Below are 11,801 nucleotides of genomic sequence, written 5' to 3' on the forward strand. Positions count from 1 at the left end.
CCCCACCCAGACTCCTGTCCTGACAGCTCACTGTGAGCAGAGTGACTGTGAGCTCAACATTCTAAGCCTATGACTCTCAGCTGATGCTCTGCTTGCCTTGCTTTCTTATTGGTGGTATATTTGGGGTACATAATACACATGTAGGAGAGGATTTACCTTGTTTAAAAATATACACATAAAATAATTAAGCACCTGAATGGCTTGTTAATGGAGAGAAAACATTTGTGTGGTTTGAGTCTTTATCTCACTTGCTAGAGTAGTAGTCACAAGCCAGATATATCTCGTACTTCAATCAGACATAGCACCTGTTTGGGCTCGTTGTGAGGCCCTGGCTTTCAGTGACTTCATGGGTATTGCCCTGTGTTATTTAAAGTTTGCTGCTGATACAAGGTGGGTGAGAAAGAGCTGTATCATTTTTTTAAAATGTTATGCACATTTCTGATGAAGTTAAAAAATAAAACTTCATCAAGTGAGGAAATTGGGTCACAAAGACTAATGTAGGTAGATTTTAAAAAGGACATATTGAGGGAATACAGAGTCAGATATGAAGATTTCTTTGGTCTGTTGATGTTAGCCTTTTTGAAATTTATTTCTGGATTTAAAAACTAAACTAAGTAGCATCATCAGAACAGCAAACGCTTTTAAAAAAGAAAATGGCTGTAGAACACCAGTGTAGCAGGGGCTGCTTGGTGTCCTTTTTTGTAGGACACCCAGTTTCACATTTCCTAGACTTGTTTATGACTTGGTGTGGCCAATGAGGCATGAAGGGAGGAGGTGCACTTCTTCCAGGCCTGGACCATGAAACTGCCTATATGGGCTCCTCCTTATCTTTTTCATTACACTAACTGGCATCAGTGCTCAGACTACCAATGGAAGATGACAGAGTCTCCAGCCACCTGGCTTTTGAATTACAGTGAAGCAGAACATTCCACCAACCAATTCAGGTTATGGATATGAGCAAGAAATAAACTTCTACTACAGTTAAACTATTACATACATTTTCATCTATTTATGACATCTGTGAGTCCCTAATACACCAACCACTTCTACAATTTCCTCTCCACTTTTAGAGCTCCTCCTACAATGCCATCAACCAGGACAGTCCGACCTGTGCAGCACTCAAACTCAATATCCTGTTCCACCTCTCCCTCCTCACTTTCATTGACCCACTTTTTCATCTTATCTCCACTTTTTCCAGGGTTAGGAGTCCCCTTCATACTCTTCTTTTGTGTGAACCCCATGGTTGACCATGAGAGCCATTCTGTTACAAGCCCTCTAAAATAGCCGAGGCTATCTGCCTCCCACCGTGCTTGTGCCAAAAGCACCCTACCCAGGAGGAGTCCAGTAATCCAGCTTCTCTATACTGGTGCAGCTGAGAAAGAAACAAATAGGAAACTGAGAAGATAAAACACTGTACACCTGCACTGCGCTCAGTTCTTTTATTTATCCTTGGTTATCTCCCTTTGGTGGCCATTCTTAACCTTCATTATTGAACGCTAGTTCCTTATTAGACCTCTATTCATCTCTCCCCACTCTAAAAAGAGCACACTTATTGTTTATAAAGAAAAAAAAAGGGGAAGGGGTCTGTCAGGAACTCCCTTAATGTCCCTGAGGAAAAGGTATAGTTAGTCAGGGTTCCCCCAGAGAAATGGAACCCAGAAGATATGTGTGAGTTAGGTATAGCCAAGTTGCAAGCTGGGAAACCAGGAAAGCTGGTGGCATAATGTAATCAGACATGACTTAGAATGGTCAGATGTGAGGTGGCTGAAAGTGTAAGGTCTGGTCAGAGTCTAAAGCACTGAGAACCAGAAGCACCAGTGTCTGAGGGCAGGAGAAGATGGCTGTTCCAGGTCAAACAGAGAGAGTGAATCCACCCTTTCTCCATCTGTTTTTCTTTTTTTCTGTTAGGGCCATCATCAGATTGGATGATGCCAACCTACACTAGTGAGAACACTCTTGTTTAGTAAGACTGCTTACTGACTAAAGTGCTAATCTCATGAACACTATCACAGACACATCCAGAAGTAATTTTCCCCAGCTATCTGGGCATCCCTCAACCCAGTCAAGTAGACACATGAAATTAACCATCATGCAAGGGCATCTTAGCTATATCTGTACAATTCTCACCTACGCTTCCAAGTCAAGAGGAAGACATTCCCATGCTAGTACTAATTTCTTCATATTCTTTTATAAAATTAAATATTTTAATATTTTATTGAATATTAAACCATAATGCATATGTGGCTGGAATTACATTTTAAATGTTCTTATTATAGTAAAATGCATGTAGCATGAAATAGGCCATGTTGACCATTTCTAAGTACCTGGCAACATTAATTACATTACCATGGTATGCAGTCATCATCACCATCTATTTTTAAATATTTTCTGTCACTCCAATCACAAATTCTATACCATTAACTAACAATTCTTTCTCCAGCTCGTGGTAACCTCTAATTTACTTTGTGTCTCTGTGAATTTGTCTATTTTGGATATTTCATGTAAGTAAAATTCTACAATTTGTGTCTGGCTTATTTCATTTAGCATGTTTTCAAAGTTCATTCTTACAGTAGCACACATTAGAACTTCATCCCTTTTTATGACTGAATAATAGCCCACTTTATGTATATGTTATATTTTATTTACTTATTTGTTCATGGACATTTGAGTAGCTTCTACATTTGTTTATTGAGAATAATGCTGCAATGGCAAGTGCAAGTATCTGAGCCCCTCTTTTCAATTCCAGGTAGAACTGCAGAGACATATGCTAATTCTACACTTAGCTTTTGAAGAACTTCTCAACTTTCTCACAGTGTCTGCACCATTTTATATTCCTACAAGCAATGTACAAAGGTTCCAATTTCTCTACATTCTCATACCTCCATATACTTTTGATCTCATCCCTTCCCATAAACTCATTTAACTGCTCTCAATTTCCTATAGGTTTAACCATCCAATTCTCTTGGCCACTCTCCTGCATGTAAATAAGCCTGAGTGTTAGTCATACCTAAGTAATCATCCAGTGTCTGCCTCACCCCAAACTCATTTCTGGACTGGAAAGGAAGGGTCCTAGAACTCCCAAAGGTCCTCCACCAACTCCAGTGAAATTCTACTGGCAAACTTCAACACTCCCAGACCCCACTGGATGTGACTTTTTTGAAGTATTTTGAACTTTTCTATTATTTCATTTTTCATGAAACTATCCCCTCCAGAGATTTCTATAAAAACTCTCATTACTGATTCTTCCCCCATTTCCCTGAAGCCTAGTCACTTGAGTAAATTGCCTTTCCTCCCTAACAATGGAAATCTTGGTATTCCTCAGGCTTTGGACCTTTTCTCTCCCCTCTCTAAATGCCTCACTCATTCACTCATTCATTCTCCCTCTTATGGCTCTCATATCTATTTCCAGGTCTCACCCTTCCCCTTAGCCATCTGCTAGATAGTTTCACTTAGCTGTCCTACAGGCCCTCACATTTAATATGACCCAGCTTATTAACCCTTTTAAATTTACCTCCTACAAATATTCTGGTTAATGGCACCACTTTACAACCACCCAATCCTGAAACTTGGTAGTCGTCGAGCTTCCTTCCCTGCCTACTTGTGAGGACTGACTTCTGTCCAGTAGCTATGGCAGAGAATGAAACCTGGAAAGTTGTCACTTCTACTGGCAATAGTTGGCTAAATTCCTAAATTGACCTTCTCCCTCATAGAGTCATGTGCCATATAACAATGTTTTGGTCAACAACAGACAGCATATCTGATATTTGTCCCACAAGATTATATTTGATTTTATTTCCTAGTGATCCCTAACTATTTTAGTTGATATAAGTACATTCTAGGTATTCACACAATGATGAAATTGCCTAATGATACATTGCCCAAAACATATCCCTGTCATTAAGAGATGCATTAATGTCCTTTCTAATCCATCTCTTCCTTTCTAGCCCCAATGGGACTATTATAGCAACTTTACTGCCTTCAGTCCGCTTGTGCTCTAAACAACTATTCATACTGCCACCACATCAATCCTTTAGAAACACAATCTCATCATGGAACTTCCTACTTAATATACTTCAGAGTTTCCCTCAGGTAAAGTCTCTCTCCTGCCAGGCACACCCAATACTCTGTTATGTGGACCCGTTTACTTTACGGTCTTACTCCCTGACGTTTTCTGCTTGACACCTCCTACTAAAAGTTACCTGGAGTTCTCAAGATAAGCCATATTGTTTTAAATCTCTATGCCTTTGTAGTTGGTCCTCTCTCTGCCTAGAATCTTCTGTGCTGCCCTTGGGTGGTTCTTAGACCTCTGATGATTTTACATTGTTCATTTATTACTATTTAATAGCTTTACACTTATTTTAACATATGAGAAAAAGCTGTAATAAAGCCAGGCATGATGGTGCATACTATAATTTGCACTCAAGAAGCTGAGGCAGGAAGTTCACAAATTCAATGCCAATCTAGTCTATATTGTGAGTTTCAAGACAGCCTGGGCTACACAGTGAGACACTGTCTCAAAAAAAAAAATAGCTGTAACAACTATGGAAACAACTGAGCAAGTAAATAAGCACCATATACCTCACTGTCTTACTGTGTTTTATAGTTACTCTGATTCCAAATGAAATTTGAGTATGTAACCAAAATCTATTAAATTCAGTAAAAAAGTTGAGTTTCTTCCCTTATCAGTTTTATTTTCAATTATCTTGGCTATTACCATTTGCTTGTTATTATAACTTATTTTCTAAATTTTTATGGACTGAAATGAAAGGGCATACTGGCAGACTGAGCTGCCACTATAAAGTATTTTAAGCATTTCAGTAGCTGTCACTTGTTAAGAAATATCAGGCATCAAAATGCTTTGAGTAGTTTTAGTACTATTAAAATATCACTGAATGCTGATAAAGTAATTAACATTATTTCCAGTGTGTGAGGTTTCACTGGTCTCATTCAGAACTGGATTTACCATGGAGCTAAGGAGCTCAGGTTTCACTGTAACAATTTCATATTCATAATTCTGCATTTACTTTTCTAAGAAGGGCTCTTAGAATTGTAGAAACTTGAGGCCCCAGAAAAACTAGGTTTGTCACTGGTCAAATTAGAAATAAGTACCTATAATCACTGCAATTGAATTCAACCAGGGCATGACTAAAACATGGTGCCTGGCGATGCTCTGACTGGCTTCCCACTTGACTACTCTATTTTGAATAGTTGGTGTTGCTGGGCAATTTGTAGCAACAAGAAATTTTAATTATCTTTATTAAGTCAGTGACTTCAGAAATTTATCCAAAGTTAGCAGCATTAAGCCAGCTGAAAATAACCTCCAATCTTTGTGTTTTTCAAATGAAGACTTAAAACAACCAGATGGGCAGTTCAAAGGAAAATACTGTTCTTATTCATGTGGCTAGCCAAAAATATGGAGATAACAGAGCAAAATGAATTTGTCACCTCAAGGTGCATTATTATTTTGTGCTGATACTCTGAGGAAAAACAGGATCTCGAGATACATATTGTTCCTGAAATAAAATCACTGCTGTTACTCATAAGTATGAGAAATCTGAATCACATGACAATGACTGAACAGCAGCTCTCTATCTTCTCCAGATATCTTTTGAGTATGTGAATCAGAAAGATGAAGACAGTAATGGAGTAACTGCACTACAAATAGGACAATTGTCTTTGTGATTTGCAATTAGTCCAATTTGAGTGGTGAAGTTACTGTACTAGCTTTAAGTGACAGCTAAAAACACTGTCAACAGAAATGGCTTTCAATCCAGAAAGTGTTGCTTATTTAGCCTTCAGAGCTTGAAAAAGTAAATCTTATCCTAAATGTTCTCTCTGAGGAAGGTGGAGGTACTTTCCAATGAGATTAGTCAAAATGGTCTTTCTTAAAAGCTCTTAAGGAAGGAGAATTCCTGAGATACCTTTGTTTCTTGAAAACCAGGCAACCCATATCCATGGGCAAGTGCTAATTCTTTTTATCTGTTCAAAATAATTCTACTTCTCAAATGGCTCTTGTGCCTTCTACTGTGCACTGGAAGAGTACTTTGCCAGAAAGTTTCAAAATGACACTCTTGACTTTTAAAGCAGGAGCTTTAAGAAATCTGAGTCCTACAAAGGCTAAATCCCCAGTATGTCCAGGAAACTAGAAGAAAATAAACCAATAGTCTCAACTCACACTGGTACCCTTCACCTCAGGGTAAAAAGTCTGCCTGCTAGAAGATACTTGAGAAAACAGTCATTACATCATGGTGTTGGTAGGAAAGAGGGATGATGCTGATGATGCTATAATCCTGCTCTCTACGAAGGGCTCCCACTGTCTCCTGCTCTCACTGGCCAGGAAGCCCTTTGGGGCACTATGTCATGGAATCCAGTGGGCTGGAGTCCCCACATGGTTAACAGTTGCATATGACACAAACCACATGCCACCCTGAAAGTGACATTACTGCCATAAAAGGGGACTGGCCAGAACAGTAATACAGTCTACACACACACACACACACACGCACACACAAACACATGCAGCACACACCACACATGCACACACACATACGCACATGCACATACATGCAGTTGACACTGGGTCATTGGTTTGGGGGGATGGGCAGTGGGCCAGGACTTAGACCTTTCCTCTTGATAGCTCTCTTGGCTTGTGATTGTGGCTCACACAGAATGCTCAAGCAAGGCTTGCCTGAAAACTTGATGGAAATAATTGCTCCAGAGGGAAACCTAATGGATATAATTGCTATGTGGTAGCAGGGTGCCTGCACAGGGACAAGAAGGTCAGGAAGACCAGCAGCTTAATATAGCTGCCTCCCCATACCACAGGGTTATGGACTGTGGACACCATTTTGTCCTTTAGATAAACCTCATTCCGTGGCCTAACATCTTCCAAAGAGATATAATATTAGAAAACCACACCTGAGTCTGGTTGCTACAGCAAAACAGTATCCATAATGTCCTTTGAAGCCATACCACGAGGCAGATTAGTTCCTGAAAGTAGACAGGGTGGTGGACATGTCTGGTATCAGTGTCAGTGTGGCCTCTGTGACAAGATAGCACAGACTAGTGGCATAAACAGCAGAAATTTGCTACAGATATGGAGGCTGAAAGTCCAAGACCTTAGTGACATATGGTCAGGGTCTTGGTGATGGCCCTTTTCCTGGCTTGCAGATGGCCAACCACCTTTTTGCTGTATCTTCACAAGAGAGAGGGAGAGAGAGAAAGAGAGAGAGAGAGAGAGAGAGAGAGAGAGAGAGAGAGAGAGAAAGAGAACAAACCAGCTATATCTGGCTTTTCTAGAAGGGCACAATCCTATCATGGAGCCCCACCTTTATGATCTCTTCGAAATCTAATTATATCCCAAGGGTTCCATCTCCTAACACCATCACATTGTGCGGGGGTAGGTCTTCAACCTATGATTTTTAGGGTATACAAACATTTAAGAGTGAACTACAAAGCAATTAGCTCCCAACTTTCTGGGCTTTCTCTTTTCAAAGATGGTTTAGTGGTTGCACTCTAGCTCAGTCATGCTTCTTTCAAAGGGTAGCACAAAATCCCTGATGGATTTTAAGATATGGCTATTATGGTTTCTCTGCTGCATGACACAGAAATGTGCTGGAAGGGTCATGAATTTAGGCTGGAGAGGGCATGCAGTCCTCGTATGGATGTATTTGGTGAGTCAGTGCTGACTGAGGTTCATTGCCAGGAAGGCTGGAAAGGACAGGAAAATGTCTGTTAATGTGGTAGAGGATATGATCCTTAGTGCTCATATAAACCACAGGGACTACTTCTTGCCAGCCTGAGCATAGCCAGTGATTCCCTCCTTACCCTCTATTTCCTTTAACAGGAAAAGGAAAAGTAATGAAAATTTCACATCAAGAGAAAAATGGGATGATTTCCAGAGAACAATTCAAGGCAGACTCTTCACCTAACTACCCTTCCATGAGAATGATGGAACCTGAGCTTTTGGGCTTGCTTGCAAAACTTCAATCTTTTGGAAATTCCTTTACCAAGCTCCTTAGTTGGCAAACTCAACACAGAAACTTAAAATATTTCTGAATGAAATGTTCCCTCTCGCATCCCAGTGTCCCTGATGCCAGAATAAGGTCATCCATGGGAGAAAGAGCCTGCTTCTGGGCCAAGCTCAGAGCTGGCTAGTCCCTAAGTCTGTGTACCGAATGTATAAGGCCCAGAAAGCATGCAGTCCCCAACCTGGGATGTCTACATCAGAGGAGTCTGAGCAAAAGCTCAGCTTGAAAAGGCTTTTGAACATCTGGGAATCTGGCCAACAGACCTTTTAGCTAAGCCCTTGTTTTGTTAACCTTCACAATATTATTTAAATTTAATTTTGGAAGACAGTTCCTCAATTGCAATGACACAAATGGATATTATACCATTAAAAAACAAAACAAAATATGCTCCAGATGACCAGCTTCCACTTTCCAACACAGCTGTTATTTTCTACCAGGATTCTATTTCAAAGTTTTTAGACATAAAGAAAAGTTGTGAGCGTTTTATAGTGAATGTTCATATCCCTACTACCTAGATTTTATAATTAATATTTTCTATGCTTAATTTATCATGTATTTATCCATGTGGTCATCACACTATTTAACTGTCAATTCATATTCTTTTGTGCATTTCCAGGAAAGCTGTATATATTATTATACTTCCCTCTGCCACACTTTCATTATTCATTATTTTAATAGATATGAATCATTTAAGTGTGTCAGTATACACGTAGTGACTAATGCATATACCTGCAATCCTAACCCTTATCAAGACACTAAATGTTAGCATCACCCAGAAGGTTCTTTGATATGCATTCCCAGTCATTCCCCACTCCCACATCTATCCTCTGGAAAGAGGCAACCACGGTTTTTTATTTTTCTAGTATTGATTTGTTTTACTGTTCTGAAACTTAAACTAAATAGACCCATTGAACAGGCGTGATGACCATGCCTGCAACCCCAGAACTTGGGAGGCTGAAGCAAGAGGGATTGAGAATTTGAAGCCAGCCCAGACTACATAGCGAGAACATGTTTCAAAAAACCATAAATAAATAAGTACATACATACCTAGACCCATTTGGCCTGAACTCTGTTGCATAAGGCTTCTGCCATTCAATATAATGTTTTTGAGGCTCCTCTAAATGGGTGTACATACCAGTAACATTACCTTTTATTACTGGATAGTATTCCATTGTATGAACACACTGCAGTTTATACACTTATTGTCCTATTAATGTACACCTACACTTCCAATTTTTGACTACTATGAAAAAAGCTGCTAAGAACAATTTTGTACAAATCTTTTTATAGACATATGTTTCATTTCCCTTGGGTAAATACCCAGGAGTGAAATTGCTGAATTATGGGTAGATGTATGAGTGTTTACTTCACACTCCCACCAACAATGTAGAAGAGTCCTGGTTGCCACATATCCTCCCGAACATTTGGCACTATCAGTCTTGATAATTTTAGTTCTTCTGGTGGGTGTCAAGTGATTTAAACTTCTATTTTGGCAAATTTTCTAAACTAGCAAAAAATACATATGTATGAGGACCAAGTTTGAAGGGAATATTGGTTGAAGAGATTGGAGTATGTGATATTAGAAAAGTTACTTTATTCAAAGTCAAGCATACAACCAGAAGCTTGAGAATAAGCTGAAGGGATATGCAGCAAGCAGCTGGACACATTTTTTGGTTTATAATGTTCTCAACATATTATGAAAAAAGTAATGTTAATGCCTACAAGACTGACGCCTTCATTGATAGAGAAATAGGAACTCTGTGTTTCTATACTAAGCTGTCCTGGGTGTACTACAAGTTTTCTACCAATCTCCCTCCTCCTTAGTAAACCTCCTAGAGGACCAGCTCTGCAGAGTTAGCTCAGCTGGCAAAATGGAGTCATGAATCACACAGACAATTGGAAGAGACACCTGTTCCTATCTCCCTATTTCCAATACCAACCCTGGGTCTAACAGAAAAGACTTATGCTTTTGAGCATCTGTACAGTGAGAGTCTCTGAGGCAATTTGCAGATCTGGCCCTTAAATATTCACAACATCCTTATACAGTTAGTTATTATAGCCTCATGTTACAGATGTGAAACAAAGACTCAGAGAGCTCCAGTAACTTCTCCGGGGTCACACACATAGACAGAAAAACCAGAATTTGACTCTATATCCTGTGCTTTCACTCTACCTTGCTAAGTATGTGGAAAGCAAAGGTCAGCGGACTAAATTGCACCATGGGTACTGAGGCATGTCTCTTGGTTGGATTTGTCCCTTCTTTCTTTTTTTCTGTTGTTTTCCAGTGTGTTTGCACTGAAGGCAGGGCTGATTCCCTCCACCCCTGCATGACCAGGCTTTCACAAGATAGAGATGGAAATGAGTTTTAGTCCTCTTCCCTACAGCTGTGACTGTGCCTCTGGTCCAGAGTTTACTCTTGTAGGAAGGAACCATGAGCCTGCCACACCCATCCTCCTCCTCAGCAGTTTCTCTGAGCCTCCCTTCCCCCTTTCTGCTCTTTGGTCCTCTTCCTCCTCACTCTCTTCTGCCCACTGTGGGGAGGAAGGTAGCTGTGTTCATCACATACTTCTCCATGCTGTTACCTGTTCCTGAAAAGCACTAGCTTGCTCCTCAAATCCTGCTGTTCGGAAATAATTGACGACATCCATCACTGCCCAGTCTGCAGGATCCGGTGGTCTCCCATTTTCCATGGAACTGCAAAACACAAATACAGATAGTTGTCATGGCACAGGATGTATGCAGGTGTCGTCAGGCTTACTACTTTGTTTCCCAACGCTGGTCTGGGCTAGCTTATGGGACCCAGGCCTTCTCTTCTTTCAGACACCCAGATTTCACTCTACTTCCAGAAGGACCATGATCATTCTTTTGTTTCTCAGTTTCTTATGATCATTACTCTCACTGGTTTAGTCACTGCTTTCATAATGAATTATCTGACTTTTAATATAAATTATTTCCTCATGTAATGTTTTCTTAAAAACCAGAGACACCAAGAATCATCTAGTGACTTTTGGTGGCCCCAGCTTGATATTCATACTATAATTTGTAGTATGAATATTCACTTTACAATGTAACTCCAACACACCTCCCTATTCCCATCTCCTACACCTTCTATACCCCATTCCCACACACTCAAGTAAATCCATTCCTCAGTGGACCATGCCCTTTCACAGATTGAGGTTTTCCCATATTCTTTTTAAAAATTTTTATTATCATATTATTGTTGTACTGGGGTACACTGTGACATTAACAAAAGTTCTTGCAATATATCACAGTTGAATTCACCCCTCCATCATCCTCCCTCCCCCATTCCTGGAATAGTCCGACAGGTCTCGTTTTCTCCATTTTCATACATGAGCACATAGTATTTCCACCATATTCATTCTCCTGCATCTGAGGTTTTTCCATATTCTGTCCCAGCCCCTTACAACCCCTCAGCTAATGAAATCCCACCACTCCTACAGTTCAAAGGCCACTTCTTCTCTGAGGAATTTTTGGGCCTCAACAAAGAAGTGTTTCAGTTATAATTTATCAGCGCTCATGCACCCATTCAAACTCATGCTGTACCACCATCTACACTACAGATGTCATAGGTGTAGACTAGATTCAACATGTGTGAGCTTGGCACTTTTCATTTTATTATTCCTAGAGTCAAGTATGTACTTCGGAATTCAATCAGTAATGCTCAATATAAGTTACAATGAATAAACAGATGACAAATATTTGTCTGAGAAGTCCCATGGGTACCTCTTCTTGTTGGCTTTAGAGAGGAGG

At 40.0% G+C, this 11,801-nt stretch overlaps 1 protein-coding gene across 7 annotated transcripts in view; it reads right to left on the reverse strand.

The window, feature by feature from the left end:
* Nucleotides 1–11,801, reverse strand: part of Samd13 (sterile alpha motif domain containing 13) — a 45,917-nt gene that overhangs the window by 6,877 nt on the left and 27,239 nt on the right. For all 7 annotated transcript variants that reach the window (XM_020167212.2, XM_074079593.1, XM_074079597.1 and 4 more), the window contains one exon: nucleotides 10,613–10,724. In XM_020167212.2, coding sequence (XP_020022801.1) covers nucleotides 10,613–10,724 — 112 coding nt within the window. The remainder of the gene's footprint in view (nucleotides 1–10,612; nucleotides 10,725–11,801) is intronic.

This window comes from Castor canadensis, chromosome 7 (genome assembly GCF_047511655.1).
Source record: "Castor canadensis chromosome 7, mCasCan1.hap1v2, whole genome shotgun sequence".
Taxonomy (NCBI): domain Eukaryota; kingdom Metazoa; phylum Chordata; class Mammalia; order Rodentia; family Castoridae; genus Castor; species Castor canadensis.